Source organism: Oryctolagus cuniculus, chromosome 7 (genome assembly GCF_964237555.1).
Source record: "Oryctolagus cuniculus chromosome 7, mOryCun1.1, whole genome shotgun sequence".
NCBI lineage: Eukaryota > Metazoa > Chordata > Mammalia > Lagomorpha > Leporidae > Oryctolagus > Oryctolagus cuniculus.
In genome coordinates this window covers 120,043,934-120,068,410 of record NC_091438.1, presented here as the reverse complement: position 1 = coordinate 120,068,410, position 24,477 = coordinate 120,043,934, and the positions used below count along the sequence as shown (strand labels likewise).

Genomic DNA, 24,477 nt, shown 5'->3' with positions numbered 1-24,477 from the left:
GTGTCTGTGTTCTACCACACCTTGTCACATGCATAAATCTAAGTCATGGAAATGCCATTTTCCCTGAATCACATAGGTAGTAAGGGGCGGAATCAAAATGCAAACTTAGGTCATCTGACTCCAGATTCTATGACAGTAACTTCCTGTTTATCCAGGATCAGGTGTTTTGTTTTGTTTTGTTTTTATTTGACAAAAAGAGTTAGACAGTGAGGGAGAAAGAGAGAAAGGTCTTCATTCCGTTGGTTCACCCCCCAAATGGCCACTATGGCCGGAGCTACGCCGATCCAAAGCCAGGAGCCAGGTGCTTCCTCCCGGTCTCACATGTGAGTGCAGGCACCCAAGCACTTGGGCCATCCTCCACTGCCTTCCAGGGCCACAGCAGAGAGCTGGACTGGAAGAGGAGCAATCGGGACTAGAACCCGGTACCCATGTGGGATGCCGGCACCACAGGCAGAGGATTAACTAAGTGAGCCTCGGCGCCAGCCATTGTTTTGTTTTGTTTTTGAGGATTTATTTATTTGAAAGGCAGAGTTACAGAAAGAGAAGAACACACACACACAGAGATTAATTTTTTCATCTGCTGATTTACCCCCAAAATGGCTGCAGTGGCTGGGGATGGGCCAAACAGGAGCCAGAAGCCAGCAGCTTCAGTTGGGTCTCCCACACCGATGCAAGGACCCAAGCACTTGGGCAGGCCTTTTAGTCTTGTCTGCTTAATCCCACCATGCCACAACACTGGCCCCCAGGCAATCAGTTTTCTGAAATTTCATTGTTCTTGCTTCTGTGCTGTCTCTCAAATCAGTTTATTCTATAATTAAGAAATTTCTTAAAGATAATTGTGAAGATTTACAAAAAGTGTTGAAGACATACCCTAAGCACCTGCAGTTTGCCATGCTGGTTACAGTGGGAAATAATAATCCTATGATTGTATAACTAATATATATGAAGCTGTCTTGCCATCGGCCATGCGACAGGCACACTTCGAGCTGACTCTGCAGACTCTGGAAGTAAATGGTTGCGGAAGGGTGGAGCTCACATGGCCGGGAACTTGGGCAGCTTCTGACAGGAGCTGACGGCAGCCTCCAGCAAGAGACTGAGCTGCAGTGAATTCCCAGAAAGGGAATTGTTACTGTGTTTTTAAATTAAGAAATCCATTTCAGTTCTGAAGTAACACACTAGTTTGTAGTATATGTGTGACTAATTATTAATAATTTGAAAGGAGAGTGAGAGACAGATACAGCTTCCACCTGCTCATTCACAGTGTCCAGGGCTGGACCTGACTGGTGCCAGGACCTGGAACCCAATCTAGATCTCTGTGGGTGGCAGGAACCCATGTCAAGAATAAATGAGATAAGGCTGATAGACACTTTTTAAAAAGAAAATATTTATTTATTTATTTGAAAGAGTTACACAGAGAAGGAGAGGTAGAGAGAGAGAGGAGTCTTCCACCCACTCCCCAATTGGCCGCAACAGGTGGAGCTGCGCCGATCCAAAGCCAGGAGCCTGGACCTACTTCCCGGTCTCCCATGTGAATGCAGGGGCCCAAAGACTTGGGCCACCTTCTGCTGCTTTCCCAGGCAATAGCAGAAAGCTAGATAGGAAGTGGAACAGTTGGGACTTGAACCAGCACCCATATGGGATGCCGGCACTGCAGGCGGTGGCCACAGCACCGGCCCCTGATAGACACTTTTATTTCCCTGGTATTGTGCCTGGCTGTGGTAAGTGCAATGTTTGTTATTAATGGTCATCATCAAGGGCTGAGATTGGGCATTGGGGAGATTGGGGTGGGGATGGGAGTGAGTGTTCTAGGTGGGGCTGAGCTGAGCAGAAGGAAGAGAAGAGCCAGATCTTGATTCTCCTCCTTTCGTGTTCCTGATGTTCTCTGCTGCCTGGCACCTGTAGAACAACATTGCCGAAGTCACAGAGCTCTCGTGCGCACTGATGAGCAGCGAGGTGCTGCAGCATGTCAGCAGCTTACTCCACAGCAAGGAAATAGAAGTCAGCTATTTTGCTGCAGGTATCATAGCCCATCTGACATCCAACAAGCAGCTCTGGAAATACCGTGGCCGTCAGAGGAAAACTGTTCTCCGAGATCTGGTACGTGAACCATTCTCTTCTGTACAAAATCCAAAGTAAGTTCTTGTGTAAGACTTCTAGATTGTAAGAATTTTGGAGATAGATGATCATTGTAGAAGATCATTGCTCCAGGCGGTGCCGGCACACTGGGTTCTAGTCCCGGTCAGGGCGCCAGATTCTGTCCCGCTTGCCCCTCTTCCAGGCCAGCCCTCTACTGTGGCCCTGGAGTGCAGTGGAGGATGGCCCAAGTCCTTGGGCCCTGCACCCCATGGGAGACCAGGATAAGCACCTGGCTCCTGCCTTCAGATCAGCACAGTGTGGCGGCCATTGGAGGGTGAACCAACGGCAAAGGAAGACCTTTCTCTCTGTCTCTCTCACTGTCCACTCTGCCTGTAAAAAAAAAAAAAAAAATCATTGCTCCTTACCAATGCCCTGCCACCCACAGTTAATCTCTGGTAACTTTTTTTTTTTTTTTTTTGAGAGGCGGAGTTACAGAGATGCAGAGGCAAAGGCAGAGAGAGAGAGAGATCTTCCATCCACTGGTTCACTCCTCAAATGGCCACCATGACTGGGGCTAGACCAGACTGAAACCAGGAGCCAGGAGCTTTTTCCTGGTCTCCCACATTGGCACCGGGGTGCAAACATGGAGTCCTCTGCTTTCCCAGGCCATTAGCTTGAAGCTGATCAGAAGTGGAGCAGCCAGGACTCCAACCAGTGCCTATATCTGATGCCAGCATTGCTGTCAGCAGGTTAACCTGCACCACAGCACCCGCCCCCTCTGTAAACATTTTTGTAGTCCTTCCAGTGGCTTTTTCAATTTGTTCATTTATTTGAAAGAGCTATAGAGAGAGGGTGTTTCCATGGACTCCTTTTTGTTCTTTGAGCCCTTTTTTCCCCCTAAAGATACACTGAAAAAGCATTGTGATAGAGTGGGAAGGAAAGACAGAGTGGAGAGGTCGTCCATCTGCTGGTTCACTCCCCAAATGGCCGCCATGGCCAGGACTTGCCTAGGATAAAGCCAGGAGTCTGGGACTCCATCCAGGTCTTTCAAATGGGTGCAGGGGCCTGGACAATTCCATTACTTTCTCAGGTGCGTTAGAGGGGAGCTGGATCAGAGGTGCAGCAGCTGAGACTCAGAGCAGTGCTCTCATATGCAGTGGCAGCTTCATAAGCAGTGACCTAACACACTGTGCATTTATTTGAAAGGCAGTTAGAGAGGAGATCTTCCTTCCATTGGCTTACTCCCCAAATGGCCACAACCATTCAGACTGAGCCAGGCTGAAGCCAGCAACCACAAGATTTATTTGCCTCTAGCTCTCCCAGGGAGTGGCAGGCACTAAATACTTGGGCTATGGCCATCTTTTACAACTTTCTCAGTCATATTAGCTGGTATTTGGATCAGAATTAGAGCAGCCCAGATGGGAACCATGGCCCATGGGGATACTGGTGCTTCAGGCGATAGCTTACCCTGCTGCACCACAACACAGGCCCCTTCTTTCACTGGTCTTTTTCTTAAATACAGTATCCTATTGTCTTCTGCTTGCTATCTTTAAAGGTATAAATGATAGCTACTACATTTTTTAAAAAGCTATCGTCCAAGATTTCTGTTAAGTTTGCCTTTTTTCCTCTTTATTTTATCCCTTTTCTTAAAGTGTATGCTAATTAGCTGTACACTGCTTTCTTTTCCTTCAAAGATTTATTTATTTATATATTTGAAAGGCTGAGAGAGAGATAGAAACCTTCCATCTGCTGCTTCACTCTCTGAATGCCTAAATAGCTGAGGATGTGCTAGGCCAAAGCTAGGAGCACTGAACTGCATCCCTGTCTCCCATGTGGATGGCAGGGACCCAGGTAACTGGGTCATCATCTGCTTTCCCAGATTCATTAGCAGAAAGCTGAATGGGAAGCAAGGTAACCAGGGTTCTAACCAGCACCCTGAAATGGGATATGGTGGCTTAACCCACTGCCTGTCCCATGTCCACTTTTACCTATTAATGAGGCTTTTTGGAAGCTGTGTGCTAATGGGTAGAACTTGTCAACTGTGGGCTTCACTACAGAGTGATTTGGACTGGATGTCCTTTAGTGTCAGTGCCTTAAGATCTTTGGCTCTTTGTCCTAAACTAGTTGGAATGCACCTGTGTGAAATCTACATGCTTAGTTGTCAGTAGTGGGAAAGCCCACTAACAGAAGAGTTGAGGGCAGGGGATCTGAGGATTTAGTGTTTAGATTTTCACAGCACAGTTTTTAGCATGTTGCTGCCATCCTTAGTTGTTTATGGGGTTTGCCCAGTCCAGTAGTTTTTGTTAAGGATGGGAGAAAAGATGTAGGAGCCTTAATCTTTGACCCTTTCCTCCAGTTTTCTCAAATTTCACTTCAGAAAGTACCTGGTGTGCAAATATTTACTTATTTGAGAGGGAGAGACAGAAAGGTCTTCCATCCACTGGTTCACTCCTCAAATGGCCACAACAGCCAGGGCTGGGCCAGGCCAGAGCCAGGAGCAAAGAGCTTCTTCTGGATCTCCCACACAGATACAGGGGCACAGACACTTGGGCCATCCTCCAACTACTTTCACAGGCCATAAGCATAGAACAAGATCGGAACAAGAGCAGCCAGGACACAAACCAGCACCCATATGGGATGCTGGTGCTGCAGGTGGAGGCTTAACCTACTATGCCTCAGCGCCAGCCCTGCACATATTTCTTTTTAAAGAAATTTATTTATTTGAAAAGCAGTATGACAGATCTTCCATCTGCTGGTTCACTCTGCAAATGGCTGTAGCAGAAGGGATCAGACTAGGCTGAAGCCAGGAACCATCTAAGTCTCCCAAGTGGGTGTCATTTGAGCCATTATCAGCTCCTGCTGAGGTGCATTAGCAGAGACTGGTTCATAAGCAGAGTAGCTGGGACTCAAACTGGCACTCTGAAATGGGCCTGCAGGAGTACAAGGGTCTCATCCCACTGTGCCACAAAGTCTGCCTCTATTGTGCAAATTTTAAATGCCTTAGGGTTGTCTTCAGTTTATTCATTTGAAAGTTAGAAGAGAATACCTTCCATGTGCTGGTTCATTCTCCATATGGCTGCATGGGCTATGGCTGGGCCTGCATGCTAAAGGCCATCTCTTACGTGGCTGCAGGGCTCTGCTTTCCCAGGCACATTAGTAGAGAGCTGGACCAGAAAGTGGATTAGCCAGGACTTGAACAGGAGCTAATATGAGATGCTGGTGTTGCACAACCTGTTGTGCCACAAAGCTGGCCCATCACCTTCTGTTTTATCCCATTTTTATTATTCTGTTAATGGAACGTAAGGACAGAATACAGGTAATAAATAGTGTGGTCAGTACACTGTCTTTGAAAAAGTGTCTTGGAGATAGCATTGTGGCAGAGCAGTTTAAACCACCTGCAACGCCAGCATCCCAATCTCGGCTGCTTCACTTCTGATCCAGCTCCCTGTTAGTACCTGCACCTGGGAAAACAGCAGAAGATGGCCCAAGTACTTGGGCCCTTGCCAACCTTAGGGGAGACCCGGATGAAGCTCCTGGCCATCCCCTGTGGCCATTTGGGGAATGAACCAGCTGATAGAAGTTCTCTCTCTGTATCTCTCCCACTTTCAGTTGATCATTTGATGAAGTAAGTATCTAATTTTAATCATTTACCTTATTTTGAAAATTTTAAGTATCTGTAATTTTAAAGAACATGAAGTAGTCTGTCATCTTTTTTAAATGGTAGAATATAATATTCGAATCTGGTCTTCCCCCAACTCCTCTGTTTTTGTTTTTTTGTGTTGGTATAGCATGCAGCCATCCAGAATTGGCCAAGTTCAAGTTGTAAGATGTCATCATTAGTGACCTACAGGTAATCTCATGACGATATATAATACTTTTCTTTAAGTATCTGCTCAGTGATACAGTAGTAATGCATAAGCATCAGTTAGCCTTATGTTTAAGTCCTTTTTATCTGTGATACTGTGAAAGACTGTATCTAGAAAATCCGAGGCTTAGTTTTTCTCATCTATCAAATGAGGCTGTACAAGATGGAAGATGAAATGAGATAATGAATGTATCAGTGTCTGCATACAGTGCAACTTAGTGACTGGTATCGCCCAGTGTACAGTCAGGAATGGATCTGTTTGGTGAGGAATTGACCCTGGGGGAAAAGTTTTGAACATTAATATATTCTTGAACTTTAGCTTGAGTACTCAGTTAACGTATTTGTATCTTTTTAGATCCTTCAAGCCTTTTTTCCCACTGCTTGGCAACTTCTGTCAACCAGAGGTTCAACTCTGGGCACTGTGGGCCCTGTGTCATGTCTGTAGTAAAAACCGTACGTATTCAAAACAGTACTTTGCTTGCTAGTTTTCTGTTAAAAATTCAAGATGGATTCTGAAAAATCATTCACTTGTGTTCTCCACAGGTAGCTTTTTCTACAAAGTTCATAGAAAATGGAATAAAAGATAATGCATATTGCACATGGCTTTTTTTTTTTTTTTTTTTTTAAGATTTGTGTATTTATTTGAAAGGCAGAGTTACAGAGGGACAGGGAAAGAGATGCAGAGAGAGAGAGAGTGAGAGCTCTTCCATCTGCTGGTTCACTCCCCAAGTGGCCACATCAGCCAGGGCTGGGCCAGGCTGAATCCAGGAGCTTCTTCTGGGTCTCCCACTTGGGAGACAGGAACCCAAGCACTTGGGCCATCTTCAGCTGTTTTCCGAGGCACATTAGCAGGGACCGAGATCAGAAGTGGAGCAGCCAGGACTCGAACCGGTGCTCATATGGGATTGTGACATCACAGACAGCAGCTTTACCTGCTTTGCCACAACGCTGGCCCCAATCCTTTTAACAATTTTTGTAAACAATCTTATGTTTTTAACAGTTTTTAAAAAGATATATATATATATTTACAAGAAAGGCAAAGCTATTGAGACACTGGTTGGTACACCTGCATCCATAACAGAATGCCTGTGTTTGAGTCCCACCTCTGCTTCCAGTCCTAGCTTCTTGCTAATGTGCACCCTGGCAGGTAGCAGTGAGGGCCCCGCCCATGTGGGAGATAAGGATTGAATTCGTGGCTCTGGCCTTTGCCCAATCCTGGCCATTATAGGCATTTAGGGAGTGGATCAGCAGATGAGTTATCTCTCTTTTTGTCTCTGTCAAAGAAATACTTTTTCAAAGAACAGCCTCCAGAACCACACTGTGCTTTGTTTCCAGTTTCTGTGGTTTACCAGCTGCAAACTTGAGCAAGTGGCTTAACCTGACTGTGCCTCAGTTCCTTCTTCTGTAGAATAGATAATGGTACCTACTTCACAGGATTGAAGGATTAAATGTGTTAATATTTATAAAATATCTTACTTATCTTGTTTAACTAATTTATTTGAATGGCCGTTACAGAGAGCCAGAAAATTGTTTTATCTTTGTCAATTGAAGGCAAAAGTGATAGTCTGTTGACGTTCATTTTAAGTGAGTGTTAAGTCTTTTCACATGAATCATTTTGTTTTTATAAATTCCCTTTTGATATTTTTTGGGCACTTTCTGTCTGGTCTTTTTTATTCAAAGGGAATTTAAAAAAAAATTTTTTTTTTTTGAAAGATTTATTTGATGGCCGGCGCCACGGCTCACTAGACTAATCCTCCGCCAGTTTCTAGTCTTGGTCGGGGTGCCGGTTCTGTCCCGGTTGCTCCTCTTCCTGTCCAGCTCTCTGCTATGGCCTGGGAAGGCAGTGGAGGATGGTCCAAGTCTTGGGCCCCTGCACCCACACGGGAGACCAGGAGAAGTACCTGCCTCCTGCCATCGGATCAGCGTGGTGCGCCGGCCGCAGCGGCCATTGGGGGATGAACCAACGGAAAAAGGAAGACCTTTCTCTCTGTCTCTCTCTCTCACTGTCCACTCTGCCTGTCAAAAAAAGAGAGAGAGAGAGAGAAAGAACTGGATCGGAAGTGGAGCAGCCAGGACTCCAGGTAGTGGCCTAACCTGCTGTAGCACAATGCCAGCCCCAAATCTTTGTTCTTTCTTCAGAAATGTAAATGTAGTGACTTGGGAATATATAAAGTGCCGATTGTCCATGGAGTTTCCTTGCTTTTCTTTCAGCCAGCAAATACTGCAAAATGCTTGTGGAAGAAGGAGGATTTCCGCTTTTGTGCAACATCCGGGATCACAAGAGGGCACATCCCCAAGCACAGCAGCTCGCGGCCTCCATTCTCAATGACTTCCGAATGCACTTCATGAATTACCAGAAGCCCTCTGTGTGCCAGGTGCCGGTTCTCACCTGAGTGCCTGCAGCTGTGCCCTCTGCTGTAGCTTTCCTCGTTGAATTCTGTGTTGAAACCAGCTGTGCGAGTTTGTGGAGCAGCCATCTTATTACCTTTCTTTGTTGGTCTCTGTAAGTTTCAAAAGCTTGCGTTCATTCTATAGCATCATCCGGATCAGGTTGGAATTCGTCTGGGGACACCTTGTTGGTAGCGGTTTTGGATAACTCGAACCATGGATGCTCTGGGGTGAGTCGGGGGCTTGTCTCGCGCAGCAGTGCCAGCTTCTCTTCTGCAGCGCAGATGCTTCTTCATTCAGAGGGTGTCCTGAGGCCAGGACCCTTCACCCTCAAGAGAAAGCGAAAAGACCACAGGGCAGCCTGCATTGTTGATCCTCCTTCCAGGAAGCCACTGTGCTTTGAGAAGACAGAACCTCTGCTGGAAGGGAGAAGTGATTTTTTTTTTTAATGGCACCTTCTACCTTTTACAAATTATCTTCTACTTGAGGCAGAGAAAGGTAAAATACGTTTTTTAACCATTTTGGGTTTTCTCCCTTGCAGCTTCACTGATCAGACCGGGGGAGCATGGCATTGTGTCTGCTGGTGTGATGGGAGTACCTAGTGGGCCTTAGGGCCGGGGAAAGGTATTGCCAGAAGGGCCCCTGCTCCCCCCAGGCTCTTCTGAGAATCAACTGCAATTTTAAATGTTTCTGAGAATAAAGTAGCATCCTGCTTGATTGTCAGGATATTTTCAGAATAGTTTTTTGTAGAGTGCCATTTGTACTGTCCTTTGGAATCAAATGGGGAAAACAGCTCATTTTTCCTTATTCTACGCCGTGTCCCAAGCTATGAGAGTTCTGGCAGTACTGAATGCTAGCTTTTGCTAACAGGAGGATGCACCATGGAACCCTTGTCTCTTGAGGTCCAGTGCGTAGCAGGCACCCCTTCAAGTATGGGCTCATTTACAACTCCCTGGGGCAACTCAGTGTCTCGTCCTCACTTTGCAGAGTGCCCACAGCTGGTGTGCTGGTGCCGCTCTCATGCCGCCGGCTCTCTGTGAGCCTCCCTCCCAGGACGCAGGGGCACAAGAGCAGCAAATCCATAGTGTCACTGGCCAGTGTCTGTGCCCAGCCAGAGCCCCAGCCCACTTAGGGAATGACCACAAGTCCACTGCTGGAGAGGTGGCCTGGGTCCTAGAGGAGCAGGGCTGCCAAGACCAGTCTGTGCAGGTGAATGCTGGCCCCTTTTCTTCAGGACGCTCTCTGCTTACTCACCTTCGCTCTTGCCCTCCTCCTCAGCGCCTTCAGGCTTCAGTTCAATGTAACTGCCCATTCCCTACCCTTGCTTCTTCACCCAAGCCAGCCACTCCCTCAGTGCTCCTGAAGGCCAGGAGTCCCCTGCTGCTCTGCGATGGACAAGGAGGCGTGCCTCAGTGCTCGGGTTCCTCTTTCACAACAACACTAAGTGAACAGTCACAACACATTTATTAATAGTTTCCTGTTCCAGGAGATGAAGCTGAGGCCCAGAGCGCTTATGGATCTGTAGTGATTCCTGACACACACGCAGACCAACACCATGATTTATTTATGATCTCTGTTGTCCAGAGCCCCTGACAACTGCAAGGCACCTGAGAGCCAACGATGCAAAGCCACGCAGGGACCCGGGTTAATTCTTGGTCCATCATCCGAGGAGGGGGCTGGCTGGTTTCCAAAGCACACCCCAACCCAGTGATTGTCCAGTAAGGAAGGCAGCAGTGAAGTGATGTGGTCAGCACCTTGGTGTCAGTCTTTTCTGTCCATTGCTGTCCTCGCGATGAGGCAGCAGTCCGATTGCAAGCTTTCCGCTGGGCCCTGCTCTGGAAGGCACACATCACCATGCCAGTGCTTCAGGGTCACTTGCCAATAAACCTGGGGGGCCGCTTCTCCCTGAAGGCTGCCATGCCCTCCAGCCGGTCTTGCGTTGGAATATTCTGCAAGGACGCATGAAACACTAGTTTGAGGGAACACAGCCAGAGGCCAAAACTGCTGTCCAAGTTTGCCCAGCCCATGATAAGGCTGTAGCCCAAGTGTTTTCCCTTGTCTTGGACTCTGGAGGTTCTGTGGCCCACACCATTGTGTCTGTGTGCACCCTGCTTCCATGTCCCCAGCAAACTCCCTGCCTCCCGTGGCAGCAACCTGAGAGGAGGCTGCTCAGTAGAGGAGCAAGCTTAGGCTCTGATCTTGTGTGCACAGCTAGTTCACACCAGGCTGTGTGAGTGCCAGGACTCCTTGCGTAGGAGTATTTTGGGTATTTGTCAACTTGGAGATGAGTGTGTTCTGCAGGGTCCGGGGCAGGGCTGAATTGGTCAGCCCCAGGTGTGCTCACCTCCACTGAACACATTCTACAGGCCATAACGAAGTCCCCGACATCCCAACGCCAGCCTGTGGCAGCAGAAACTATTCCTCCTCTTTGTCACCGGCCTGCGCTTGGGCATGCTGCCGTTAGCTGGTTGAGGAAGCCGTCTCAGAAGCAGTGTGGGGCCCAGCAATCCCTCCAGGTGGTGAGGAGGGAGTTGGGAGGAACTTCTGGAACTGGGGCCACAAGGCTCCCCTGCTCTGGCCCAGCCACTCACAAGCATGTGCATCCTGGCAGCCGCCCCTTACCTGGGCATAGCAGATCCCTTCAATGGCCATCCCTGATGCGATGTCCACCTGTGAGTAAAAGTACACGTAAGGAAGATGTCAGGAGAATCCAGTCCCTGAGTTCTTGTCACCCAGACTGTCTACATGAGCCTTAACAACCCATGTCCTGCTCACGACACTTCAGTGGACCCAAGTCCCAACCTAAAACCCCCTCACCTCTATTCCTCGGTCAATGGCAACTTTGCCCAGCCGCACAGCGATGGGGGCCTAGGGAGAAGAGAGGAGTCTGAGTGGGGCATCAGTGGAACTACAGATGGGGAGGCAGAGGTCTGGGTCTCATGCAGGCTGTTGTAGTGAGCTGTCTTGTGTTGCAGTCCGTGTTCTGCCTCTTAGTTAAGGTTCCTTTCTTAAAATGAAGGAAGCTGGACTCTCTGACCCTTGACCTTCCCAAACATGACTAAGTTGAGGTTCCAGGAAGTGAGGCACTTGCCTACGTTTAAGCTTGGATTTGACTCCCAGTCACTGGAGAGCCTCCGTTACTACCCCTTCCTCTACTCCCTCAACCCAGATGTCCACCTCCACTGCAGGTTTCTGTTAGGAAATCCCAGGGCTGGGTGCTTTGCTCCTGCCACGACAGCTACAGGATCCGCCCCCAGGCCCATCTGCGGCCAGGCCCTCATACTGTGTTAACTGTATATAAGACAGACTGTCAGAAAAAGGCAATTTTAAAGTCAGCATTGAAGCCATAAATAAAGTCTAGCTAAACAAAAATGAGTAACTTCAGAGAGAAAAATATCCCATGATACAAAAGTCAGAAACTGAGAAAAAGTTTTTCTAATTCTTCTTGGAAAAATTTCTTTTAGTAAAAGTGTGAACATTCCCAACAAAGTGTCTGTAAAGGGAAACAAAGGTCTGAAAACATTTTCACAAGAAACTATAGACATGAAGTATGCCCACTTCAGTCTAGAGAAATGGAAATCAAAACAGGCTCAGTGTCCCTTTTCATCACTGATTAGCATGAAAATGAGGGTTGCTTGCATTGTTGACAGAGGAAATTGGGACAGTGCCTCAGGAAGTCATTTGGGAAAAGCCAGCAAAGCATTAGATGCACCCCCTACTGATACTCCTTGCAGGCATCAACCCTACAGACACACTTCCAGAAGTACGGTCATTTATTGGTATTCTGCAGTAGGAAAAAGATAGAAACTACATTGAGTTTCGTGGTCTTGGGTACTGGCTAATTAATGATGCCTTATCCATACCATGTACAAAAAGTATGCAGGTCCAAACAGTGGGTTCAATCAGTGATGTGCTCGGATGCAAGACTCTCCAGTGTGGGAATGGCAAGGTGCACACTAGTGCGAATGCTGGAAAGTGTTGGTGCGCATGCCTGCGACGTGACATGTTACGTTCTTCCATGCTGTGATTCTGCACTGTGCACATTTAACTTTGTGCTTAAAATTTCTCTTGGAACTGCATTAGCCTTTGAGGGTGTGTTACCTGTCCTAAACCATTAGTAAAAGTAGTTATTTAAGTATGTGGGTACATGTGAATGATTTTTTGTATGCTATGGAAATTCCAGGAGGGAGGTGTACACTGTCAACAATGGTCACCTCTAGGGAGAGGGACTGGGGAATAGAGGGCTACTTGGGTTACCATCTGTCCTGTGTCGTGAATATGTAACTCAAAGACTACAGAAACCTAGGACTTTGACTTTTAAAACTGGGATAGCCACAGGTAAACTAAGATGGCTGGTCGCCTCACTTTGGATCTTTGCCATGTGAGCTGCTCATTCCTCTGTTCTGTGTGATTTGCGTGTCAGGGCCATGTATTTAGGTAACTATCCAGTCAAGAAACTGACCTTTCAAGAGAATGATCAGAAATGTGACTGATAATTTCATGTTATTTGGAAATGAGAACAGCGAGACATACTATGGCCACAAAATGTTCCATCCTTTTGATGTTCAAATAAACAGCCAAATGTACCCTTCAGAGGACACTGCACACTGACCACGGTAGGAGGAAACTTGAGTGTTAAGATGCCGGTTGTGTTGGATGCTGCGGCCACTAGATGGCAGCCACCTCCACCCCGGAGCACCCAGAGCCACTGCTGCAAGGGCCCCTGGGGGGCTGGTGGCTGGGGTAATGGTTTTGATGGCTGATGTGGTACAGAGAGCTACAACCGTGTTAGTACCATTGTTTCCGTGTGCAAGAGGGCTTCACAGAGTTCACGGGGAGTGGGATTAAAGAGAATGCTCCTTTTCCACGGGCACTTTAAAGCTCCTTAAGTTTTTAGAAATCTGCATCTTGAGATTCCTTTTGTACAAAAGAACAAAACCTAAAAAGAATAGAACAGGGTTTTTTTCTAAATAAACTCTTGTTTGAGTATTTTCTGCTAATGTAGCTAATTTTATAGGCTTATATTTTAACTGTTTTATGCATGTTGTAAATTTTTATATTTGAAACGCATTACATATTTTTTTTAATTTGGTACCTATTTGGCACTCTTAAAAATTAAATGCCAGAGTCTATATTCTGTGTTGTGCAAAACACCAGTGTTGTTTTCTTCTGATGTGGTAACTTCTTGTGACCACATGGGCAAGTCACCTGACCTCTCTGGGTCTGTCTCCTCGGATGGCACGGGCAGTGAGCTCACCTGGGGCAGGATCTCCTGGGCCAGTGCCCGGGCTCGCTGGTAGGCGGCGTCGCCCTCCTCGTTCTGGGCCACGGCGTGATTTACCAGCCCGAGCGTGTGGGCCTGGACCCCGCTTAGCCGCCGGCCAGTGAAGATAAGCTCCTTGGCCAGGGCCACACCCAGGCAGCGCGGCAGCCTCTGAGTTCCTCCTGCAGGATGGAGGGGCAGGGGTTGGGGAAGCAGGGTGAGAGAAGTGGGAACTCATAGGAGCAGTGTGCGTTAGGATGGGGCCCAGGACACAGCCAAAGGAACACAGCGGGAGTGGCAGGTGGAGCAGAGCAGGTGCTACAGGTGAGTTACCTGCCCCTGGGAGCAGCCCTCGGGTAGTCTCGATCAGCCCCATGACGGCCGTGGAAGCTGTGGAAACAACAGAGGGAAGCTGCCTCCCCCTGCCCTCAGCCTTCTCCCCCTTGAGACCCACCTCCCATCACCTCTGCTGATGCTTCCTGAGCCTGTAAGGTGGGAAGAAGGTGACTGGCCCTCTCCTGCCTGCTTCAGACAGCTGCTAAGACTCAGGTAAGGTAAGGGTGTGGGAACAAGGCAGCCATTCTAGAAAATGCCTGACACTATTTGTGCATTGATGGATCCTGGGTCTCCTGTACCCATAGCTCCGGCCTGGCTGACAGCGTCCGTGACTCCTGCTCCTGCCAGGATTACCGCGTTTCAGCCTGCGTCCTCCCAAGTTCCACTTCCGGGAAGTTCCTGGCCGAGTCCTCCAGATCTTCCCAGCGCAGGCCATTACAACCCCGGGGAGGGGGCTGATGGGAGTGGCTCACCAGGGTTCTGCACCCTGCCCTTGCTGAAACCTGGGCGGCCTGCGGCTATGACCTGACCACCTGGTCAGTTCCCTGTCCCTGACACGCACTGTGTAGATGAGATGACCTTTGTGCCTGAGGCGTTTTGCAGCGAGCGTGCCAGGTGGCACCATGGTAGCCTCAAGAAGGGCTGTCCTCACCAAGTCAGTCGTGGAAAGGTTATCAATTAGCTTCTCATCCCCTCCAGTCTGCAAAACAGGCTCAGCTGCTCAGACCTGAGCCAGTGCCAGGGAACTAAAGAACAAAGTTCCTGCCCGGATACACTGGCGATGAGCTGTGCCCAGTGACTTATCACCCCCTTGGCTCACCTTTGGTCAAAACATGGGCAGCTGGGGAGGGGGGTGGGGATCTGAGCTGGATGCATGCACGTGGCAGATTGGACATGGACCTTTGTCCTGCTTGGTGTTCCCTCTCCATGCACTTGGCTGTCCTGTTGGCAGGACAGTCACTGCAGGGACAAGGGAAGCAGCTTGTGACAGGTGATGGCTACTATAGCAGTTCTGGGCCAGGGGGCAAGCAGCTTCTGCCTGAAGCCACTGTGCCCCCTACCCTGCTTCCAGAAGGCCAGAGCAGGGCTCGACGTAAGGCCCCAAGACCTAGCCTGGCTCACCCTCCCCTCAGCCCCAGCCCAGTACCTGCCACTCGCAGGTCACAGGCCAGGGCAAGCTCCAGGCCTCCGCCCAAGGCAAAGCCGTCCATAGCTGCAATGGTGGGCGCCGGGAAGGCCGCTGTGGAGATGAAGATGGGCTCAATACGAGAGAGACTGAAGCTGGCAGAGAGCACCTCAAGGCTCCTCACCTGGTGGTACCTCTGCCAGGTTGACTGGGTTTCCCCCAGGGAAAGAGGGGATAGGCTGCCAGGTGCCTGCTCAGCCCCACCCTCCGGCTGACCTCCCAGCACTGGCTTTGAGAGAGTCAGGCAGTGATGACCCAAGGACATAAGTACTCCAATCAAAGGAAGCCTGGAGAGTGCTGGGAAGGGTGACCTGAGGTAGCTAGGGTTACCTAGGCAAAAGAACAGGGATGCACATCTGGCTAACTGGACTCCTCTGAAATGGCCAGGCTTGAACCCTGATGGCAGGGAGTCAGCTGGGAGCTTGTGCTCTGTGAGAGGTGCACCCTGACCCTCTTGGGATTCCTTGTGCCCACCTGCTGGGAGAAGCATGTGTTCCCCTTCAGAGCTCCAACAGTAGAGCATGGTCAGGAGGGGCGGGGCCCAGCAGGCTCCACCCCACTCGCAGACACTCACCGATCTCATCCATTAGCCCTCGCAGTCGCTGCACGAAGATCCCCACCTCGGCGTTGCTCATCTGCTCCCGCTCCTTCAGGTCTGCACCTGCAGGCGGCCAGGGGTCGGAGCCAGCCCTTGGCAAGGTGGTCGATTATGGAATCCCAGGCAGATAGAAGATCAGCAAAGGAGGCTTGAGGGGAAGCAGGTGGAGAAGGAGAAGCACCAGGAACTGGTCAAGGAAGCCAGGGGAGGGGAGGAAGGGGGTGTGGCAATGGGAGCAGCACAGCAACAGCAGCAAAAGGCAACTTGAACTTCACCAAAAACACAAGCTCCAGTGCACTGAGGAACACTATGGAGAGTACCAGACAGCCCACGGAACAGGAGACGATCCTCCCAAGTCATACATTCAGTAAGGAATGCCACTGGATATACAAAGAACCCAACAACAAAGCAATCTGATTGAAAATGGGCTAAGAGCTGGAACAGACATTCTCCATAAAAGATATAAACAGCCAACAAGCACACGCAGACTCCGGGGAAATGTCAGACACCAGTGTTCACAGGGAAGCCAAAAGGTGAAAATAGCCAGGTGTCCATGAGCAGGTGGACGGGTAGGCCAACGTGGAATGTGTGTGGTGGAATATTACTCAGCCACCAAAAGGAATGAGATTCTGACAAGTGCTTCAATGTGGACAGCCCTTGAGGCTCTCTGCTCAGACACCTGCTTTTCTGTGGGTCTGGAGCATGTTCCCTCACTGTCTTCAAGACAGAAGTTCATGGTGATCACCCTGCTGTGAGGAGCAAGTGATGCCGGCACCCTGAAAGCTTTGGTGACAGCAGCCATCCTCTGGGTGGTTAAAGGGGTAGTGGGTCCCATTTGGCCACTGGCCTTGTGAGTGCTGTGAACTCAGTTTTCTCAGTGGAGGGTCAGAGCAAGGCATAAAGGAACAGAAAGAACTGGCATTCAGGGCCAGAGAGGCCAAGGTCCAACTGAATTCTCGTCTGCCTTTTACTAGCAGTGTGACCCTCTCAGAGTTCACATCTGCATGTGGGACACCATGCCCTGAGCTGGAACTGACTCAAGCCTCTCCTAACCCCCCGAGGGCTGCTGGTGCACTGGGCTGGGGACACAGAGGGCACCCACCTGCACAGAAGACGCCCTTCACTCCACTTCTGAAAAGCAGGACACGCACTCGCTGGTCCTCCCGCAGCCGGGCCAGAGCTTGCAGCAGCTGCAGGAACACCCGGTCAGAAGCCTGCCAGTCCAGTCCCCAGCCCACCCCATGGCCCTCCCCTGTGCCCTCCAGTCTCACCTCACTAACCAGGACGTTCCCCAGGGCGTTGCGGGCACGAGGTCTGTTCATCAGAATCTCGGTGATGCCTGCAGGGGGCAGAGCAGCCTCGGGTGAGCGGGCTGGGGGCTGCAGGGTTCTGGGCAGCCTCTGCCCTTGGTTCACAGTGCAACATGGGACAAGTCACACATTCAGGCCTCGGTTTTCTGAACTGCAAAATGGAGAAAGTCACCCTTGCCCTGTCTGTCTCACAAGAAGCCGAAGGGCTCAGGACCCATGGGGCAAAGTGGGTGAGGAACAAGAAGGAGCACCCCTGTGGCTCTTGCCTGCTCCCGCCATCGCCGGGCGCAGACACGCCTTCCATTCCCCAGCCCCCTCGGCAACACCGTGCTACTCACAACCCAACATCTGCCTCCAGCTGACAGCTACCCTTGTTACCACCACGCAGGACTAAGAAGGGGGAAGGCACCAACCACCCCAGAAACCCTACCGTGTGCCCAGACACAGCCATGGTCCTTTCTCCCCCACCCCACCAAAGTAACTCTCCTGACCTTCATTTCAATGATGTCATGTATTTCTTAATATAACTTTATCACCTGAATGTGCACAGACATGCGTTAGACTTGCTCATTAAAAAAAAAATAAATAAAGATTATTTGAGAGAGTTAGAGAGAGATCTTCCATCTGCTGGTTCACTCCCCAGATGGCCGCAATGGCTGGGGCTAGGCCATGTGGGGTCTCCCATGTGGGTGGCAGGGGCTCAGCACTTGGGTCATGTTCTACTGCTTTTCTCACGCCATTAGCAGGGAGCTGGATCAGAAGTGGAGCAGCTGGGACTTGAACCAGCACCGATATGAGATGCTGGCACTGCAGGCAGCGGCTTGAGGCAGGCCACACCCTGGTCCTGACTGGCTCATTTTTAAAATGCTGATGTATCCCGTAAAATCCTGTGAAAATCCCCAGATTCTCCCTTTGGTCCTGTCTTTCCCTGTAGGGTTTCTCAAAGTCTGCGCTTGCTGAGCGCACACTCGGGTAAACCACATGTCCCTCTGGCACCAGTGATGAGCTGCTGACTCCAGAGGCTTGCTCACACCGTTCTGCCCTCTCTGGCACGCCAGGAGCCTTTGCCCTACTTGTGTGTTCTTCCCCAGCATCAGCCAAGATTACTGCAAGAGCTTGCTGTACTCGTTTAGTTGCCTTTATGGGAGACCAGGATAAGTACCTGGCTCCTGCCATCGGATCAGCGCAGTGCGCCGGCTGCAGCGCGCCAGCCATTGGAGGGTGAACCAACGGCAAAGGAAGACCTTTCTCTCTGTCTCTCTCTCTCTCACTGTCCACTCTGCCTGTCAAAAAAAAAAAAAAAAATTTTTTTTTTTAAAGAGCAACCGAGGGAGGGAAAGACAGGGAAAGTGATCTTCCACCTACTGGTTCATTCCCCAAATGGCCACCACACAAGGACCAGACCAGATCAGACCAAAACCAGGAACTTGGAACTCCATACAGGTCTCCCACATGAGTGGCAGGGGCCCAAGCACTTAAGTCAACATCTGCTGCATCTCAGAATGCACTGGCCGGAAGCTGGATTGGAAGCAGAGGTGCCACGACTCAAATCAGCACTCCAATAGAGGGTGCAGGACTGCCAAGCAGCAGCTTAACCACTGCACTGCAACACTTGGCCCATGGGAGACCACTGCTATCCAGCATTAAAAAAAAAAAAAAAAAAAAAAAAGCTACTTATTTGAAAGGCAGAGAGAGCAAGAAAAATCATTCATTTACTGGTTCACCCCACAAATGGCCACAACAGCCAGGGCTCGGCCAGGGTGAAGTCAGGAGCCTGGCACTCCATCCTGGCCTCCCACATGGCTGGCAGTACTGGGGCCATCTTCCACTGCCATCCCAGGCACATGCGCAGGGATGCTGGATCAGGAGGGAGCAGGGGCCGGCATCACGTCGCAGAGGGTTAAGCTACTGCCTGTGACGCCAGCATTCCCTTAGGAGTGCTGTTTTGAGTCCCAGCTGCTCCACTTTCAATTCAGCTCCCTACTAATGGCCTGGGAAAGCAGTGGAAGATGACTCAAGTCCCAAGGCCCCTGCCACCCACAAGGGAGACCCAGATGGAGTTCCAGGCTCTTGGTTTCTGCCCAGCACAGTCTTGGTCCCTTGTAGCCATTTGAGAAGTGAACCAGCAGTTGCAAGATATCTCTGTCCCTCCTTCCCTCCCTCCCTCCCTCTCTCCCTCTCTCTCTCTCTCTCTCTTTCTCTCTCTCTGCCTTTCAAATAAATAAATAAATCTTAAAAAAAAAAAAAAGTGGAGCAGCAGGGACTCGAAATGGCTCTCTGATACAGGATGTCGGCACTGCAAGCGTCAGTTTAACCTGCTGTGTCAGCGCCATTCCCTACCCAGCTTTTAAGCATCAACGCTCCTGAATGGCCAATCAGGGATCTCTTTAATTGCCCACTTGCAGATGTATGTGTTTAACACGTGCTAGGCAGCCTGTTCCCTGTCCTCACAGAACCTACAGACGAGCAGAGCAGACAGACATTAAACAAGTACTGTTTGTGATGGGAACTCAGAAAAGGACAGGCAGGTAGGGGCTTCTGGCAGAGGGGAGCCCTGGGGAGTGGGTGGAGCCTGTGACCCACTTCCGACCAGCGGAATGCAGCCAGGCGCCTGTTCAGCTGCATGGCCAAGGTGAGAAGTTGTTCCTTCTGTGATCAGGCCGTGGTACACGTGAGGTTCCGTCTTGTTAGAGGGGCAGGTAGACCACAGAGGGGTCATGGCGTAAGGGAGGAAGTGTGGGCAGCCTCTAGGAGCCACAAGGTGCACCAGCCAACTGTCAGCAAGAAAACAGGACTTGAGTGGTCGGCCCGCAGGAGGTGAACTCTCAACCACAGCGAAGTCTGGAGGCAGAGCTCCTCCCAGTCAGGCCTGGGATGCGCCCCAGCCCCGGCAGCTACTACAGGAAACCCAGGCCAACTTGTGCCTGGACTTCTGACGGACAGAACGGGAGTCACGCACAGGGTAACTGCTGGATGCAAATACGAGGTCTGTGCTCCAAGCTGGGACCCATAGACGGTGTCCTTGGCTTCCACTGATTGATCAGGCTGCATGGAGTCTGCACAGCATGCGCTGCTTCTTGCTCATCCAGCCCCAGTCCCGGCAACACTGGCACCAGCACTCCACACTATACCCTTCCCGCTGGTAGCAGACCCATCAGGCCACTGGCTGGTAACCTCCTGAGCAGCTGTGCTACAGGCATTTCAGCCTGGACAGCCTGGATCACCGGCTGTGTGGTGTGTAACAGTGTTGTGGGGGAGGCAGCAGAAACCACTGGGAGGTAGTGTAGAGAACAACTGGCTTGCCAATCCCCTACAGAACAGAAGGGGAAACTGAGGCCCAGAAGAGAATCTGCTCGGCCGGCGCCGCGGCTCACTAGGCTAATCCTCCACCTAGAGGCGCCAGCACCCGGGTTCTAGTCCCCGGTCGGGGCGCTGGATTCTGTCCCGGTTGCCCCTCTTCCAGGCCAGCTCTCTGCTGTGGCCAGGGAGTGCAGTGGAGGATGGCCCAAGTCCTTGGGCCCTGTACCCCATGGGAGACCAGGATAAGTACCTGGCTCCTGCCTTCGGATCAGCGCGGTGCGCCGGCCGCGGCGGCCATTGGAGGGTGAACCAACGGCAAAGGAAGACCTTTCTCTCTGTCTCTCTCTCACTGTCCACTCTGCCTGTCAAAAAAAAAAAAAAAAAAGAAGAAGAGAATCTGCTCACCTAGTAGCTAGACCCAGCTAGCACTCCTCACTCTCAAAGAGCTATAGCCACCTCTAGGGACACAAGTCCAGACACATGAACATACAGGGACACACACAGGGCAATTGCAGGAAGAGTCACGTAGGCGGGGGGAAGGGACAGTGCAGCTGGAGCAAAACAGAGGCGGAAAACCTTAAAAGGAGCTCAGGAGTAGAAGAGAAAAGGGAGAATCAGGTGGTGGTGGAGAGCCTCCAATGCCCAGGGAAGACCCACCAACTGCTGGGAGCAGTGCGGTCAGAGCCCAGGGCCGCAGAGCCGACCAGCCAGGCTCCTCCTCCCGCACAACAGGAAAGCAGCGCCTCGCTCAGGGCCATCAGCGCCCGCGGCAGGTGGACGCTGTGGCCTCTCCTGGGCGAGTCCCCTCCTCTGCTTCTCCCTTCCCGAACTTCTCCCTCCTCGATGCCCTGTGGCCAAGGCAGGGACTTAACCTGTTGACCCATAAAAGGACTTCAAGTATCTGCAAGTGAACCCATCGTTCTTGAGCTGTGATAAGTTTACATTTACTGATGGATGAGCTTTGAGTCACTGAGTTTCTAGAACAGTCAGTGATAACCTAATGGCTGAGCAACCAGACTTTGAAATCAGACCTTGTTCACACTGCTTAACCCTCTGTGTCTCAATTTTTTCAAATATTTATTATTATTATTTTTATTTAATTTTTTATTTAATTGAGAGACACAGAGCTTCCATTTGCTGGTTCACTATCCAAGTGCTCACAATGGCTGGGGCTGGGCCAGGACCTGGGAACTCAATGCACGTCTCCCACCAGAGTGGCAGGGACCCAACCACCTGAGCCATCACCACTGCATGCCAGGATCTGCTTTAGCAGGAAGCTGGAGTTGGAGCTGGGACCTGAACCCAGGTACTGCAACATGGGCCCCAGGCCATCTTAATCACTGGACAAACGACCACCCCATGCAACAATGTCCTAACTCGTGGGGACAGTCACCCTAACTACCCAGAGGCAAGCACTGTTGCCAGTTTGGCAGTGAACCAAGCACATTCGCTGAGGCCCAGCAACCCCACCCGGTCAGAAATTCTTCCAGGTGACATGATGACACCCTGGCAGCCCAACAGAAGCTGTGGGTGCACGCAGGGAATTGCGTGCAACAGTGGGAAGCAAGGGTCACGATTTAGACGTCAACACAGCTCTTCAAAACTCAGTGTTGGCCGGCGCCGCAGCTCACTAGGCTAATCCTCCGCCTGCGGCGCCGGCACCCCAGGTTCTAGTCCTGGTTGGGGCGCCGGATTCTGTCCCAGTTGCTCCTCTTCCAGTCCAGCTCTCTGCTGTGGCCTGGGAAGGCAGTGGAGGATGGCCCAAGTGCTTGGGCCCTGCACCCGCATGGGAGACCAGGAGGAAGTACCTGGCTCCTGGCTTCGGATCGACGCAGCGCTGGCCGGCTGTGGCAGCCATCTGGGGGGTGAACCAACAGAAGGAAGACCTCTTTCTCTCTCTCTCTCACTGTCTGTAACTCTGTCAAATAAATAAATAATAATCTAAAAAAAAAAAGTGTCAAGCAGATGAAACGAAATAAGATGGCATGGGGGCCGGTGCTGTGGTGTGGTGGGTAAAGCTGCCGCCTGCGGCGCTGGCATTCCATACGGGCATCGGTTGGAGACTTGGCTGCTCCACTTCCGATCCAGCTCTCTGCTATGGCCTGGGAAAGCAGTAGAAGATGGCCAAGCCTTGGGCCCCTGCACCCACGTGGGAGACCTGGAGGAAGCTCCTGGCTCCAGATCGGCACAGCTACCGCCGTTGCGGCCAACTGGGGAGTGAACCAGCGAATGGAAGACCTTCTCTCTTTCTCTCTCCCTCTCCCTCTCCCTCTCCCTCTCCCTCTCCCTTTCTCTCTCTGTGTAACCTGACTTTCAAATAAATAAATGAATCTTTGAAAGGAAGGGAGGGAGGGAGAAAGAAAGAAAGATGGCATGTACGGTACTGTGTCAAAGCTACATCAGAGGAACCCGTATGGGGTTGGGGAGAGCATAGAGACCCTAGGAGGGGCTTGCAACGGTGCGGTCACGCGCATTGGGCTCAATGAAGGGTGCATTGCGGTCAGCGCCACCGAAGTCCGCCAAAGTCCAAAAACACCACCACCACGCGCAGAGGTGCCCAGAACTCTGCCCTGGGGTCGGCGGGGCGCAGGCCTGGGAGCGGCCGCGGGACCTGCGCGGCGAGCGCGCGCCCTCCCCCAGCCACCCTCCGCTCCCCACCCCTTCAGGTCTCGGTCCGCGCAGCGCCATTGGCTCTGCCGCCTCCGCCCCTAGGAGCTTTGCCAGGACCCTGGGCGGGGGAGGGGGACCGGCGCCGTAACCGTCCGAGCCTGGGGGCGCGGCCCCACCCCCGCAACGACTCCTCTCACTTCCATACAGTGTACCCAGAGCCACCAGAGGGACACAGGAGTCCCGCGCAGCCAAGTCGGGCAACCACCGCTCTCCCCAGGGCGCCCAGAGGAGCCTATACCGGGTGCCAGGCGAGCTGGACCCGACCCGCCCGCCGCCCCGAGCCTTGGTGTTCCCGCGTGTAGCGGGCGCGCTGGCGTCGCTCAGACCGTGGCGGCCGCGCTGCTAGCCCCGCGCACGCCCTGCCCCGAGGTCCCGTTCGGCGTCGTCCCAGCAGCTCCTAGACGCGCCAGGGCCCCGCGCTTTCACCTTCGTCTGGGCCCTCCAGGGCGCGCACTTGGATCTCGGGGGCTGGGCCCGCATCGCCGGAGGCGCATCCGCGAGCCAGAAGGGACCCCCAGGGGCGCGCAGCGCGCAGGGCGCGGGGCAGGGCACGCAGCATCGCGACGCAGGTTGGGAAGCTGGCGCGGAGCCGCGGGCTCGCGGTTCCGGCGACGAGTGAGGCCTGCGCAGATCGCTCCACCTACGAGCCGAAGTAGCTGTGCGCGCCCGCTGGGGACGCGGGGACTGGGTTGGGGGAAAGCGCCGCTTCGCTGTGAGGTCTGAGTCGAGGCTGCCAAGCGTCCGCGCCTCTGCGACGTGATCCGTAAACCAGGGATAATCGTGACTGCCTCCTGGGGTGGTGTGAAGATTAAATGGGCTGTGTGAACCTTGCGTACACACCTCCAAAGGTGCCACAAAAATTGTGGAAAATGGAATAGAAGATTGTTTCCTTGCAGAAAAACATTTGAGGGGCAGATGTTGCGGTGGAGTGGGTTAAACCCCCTTCACGGGGCTGGCTTAACCCCGCATCCCACATGGGATACAACTCCCTGCTAATGGCCTGGGAAAGCAGTGGAAGATGGTCCAAGTGCTTGGACCCCTGCACCCACATGGGAGACCCGGAAGAAGCACCTGGCTCGACTTCAGCTCTGACCATTGCAGCCATTTGGGGAGTGAACCAGCAGATGGAAGATCTCTCTCTCTCTTCCTCTCTCTGTAACTGTGACTTTCAAGTAAATAAATAAGTCTTTAAAACAAAAACCAAAAAGCACTCCTCTCTTGGCTTGCAATGCTGGCCTCTCACATCAGAGGGCCACTTTTGAGTCCCAGCTACTTCACTTCCAATCCAGTCACCTGCTAATGGGCCTAGGAAGGGGGGGAAGATGGCTCAAGTACTTGGGTTCCTGTCACTCACATTAGAGATCTGGATGGAGTTCCTGGCCCCGACTTTGGCATGGCCCGGGCTGTTGTATTTGCACAGTGAATCAGCACATAAAAAGTGTGTGTGTGTGTGTGTGTGTGTGAGAGAGAGAGAGAGAGAGAGAG

The 24,477-nt window shown here is 51.5% G+C and overlaps 2 protein-coding genes across 4 annotated transcripts in view; one reads left to right on the top strand and one right to left on the bottom strand.

Moving 5' to 3' along the window:
* Window positions 1-12,394, top strand: part of ZYG11A (zyg-11 family member A, cell cycle regulator) — a 42,467-nt gene extending 30,073 nt beyond the window's left edge. Inside the window, exons 11-14 of the mRNA XM_002715624.5 lie at window positions 1,903-2,097; window positions 5,865-5,926; window positions 6,297-6,394; window positions 8,153-12,394. Coding sequence (XP_002715670.2) covers window positions 1,903-2,097; window positions 5,865-5,926; window positions 6,297-6,394; window positions 8,153-8,334 — 537 coding nt within the window. The 3' untranslated portion in view covers window positions 8,335-12,394. The remainder of the gene's footprint in view (window positions 1-1,902; window positions 2,098-5,864; window positions 5,927-6,296; window positions 6,395-8,152) is intronic.
* ECHDC2 (enoyl-CoA hydratase domain containing 2) lies at window positions 9,874-24,193 on the bottom strand. 3 transcript variants are annotated; one of them, XM_051857800.2, is made up of 10 exons: window positions 23,419-24,193; window positions 16,984-17,051; window positions 16,815-16,902; window positions 15,689-15,775; window positions 15,076-15,168; window positions 13,926-13,982; window positions 13,587-13,774; window positions 11,147-11,197; window positions 10,952-10,999; window positions 9,874-10,278 (listed from the first exon to the last, which is right to left on the bottom strand). In XM_051857800.2, exons 1-10 carry the CDS (start codon window positions 23,549-23,551, stop codon window positions 10,201-10,203), a joined length of 891 nt encoding a protein of 296 aa, XP_051713760.2. In that variant the 5' UTR covers window positions 23,552-24,193; the 3' UTR covers window positions 9,874-10,200. The 3 variants fall into 3 exon arrangements, with proteins under 3 accessions (XP_051713760.2, XP_069934593.1, XP_051713761.2); XM_070078492.1 differs by lacking the exon at window positions 10,952-10,999 and having other exon boundaries at window positions 9,874-10,298; window positions 11,110-11,197; XM_051857801.2 differs by lacking the exon at window positions 11,147-11,197.
* Between the last annotated feature and the right edge of the window lie 284 nt (window positions 24,194-24,477).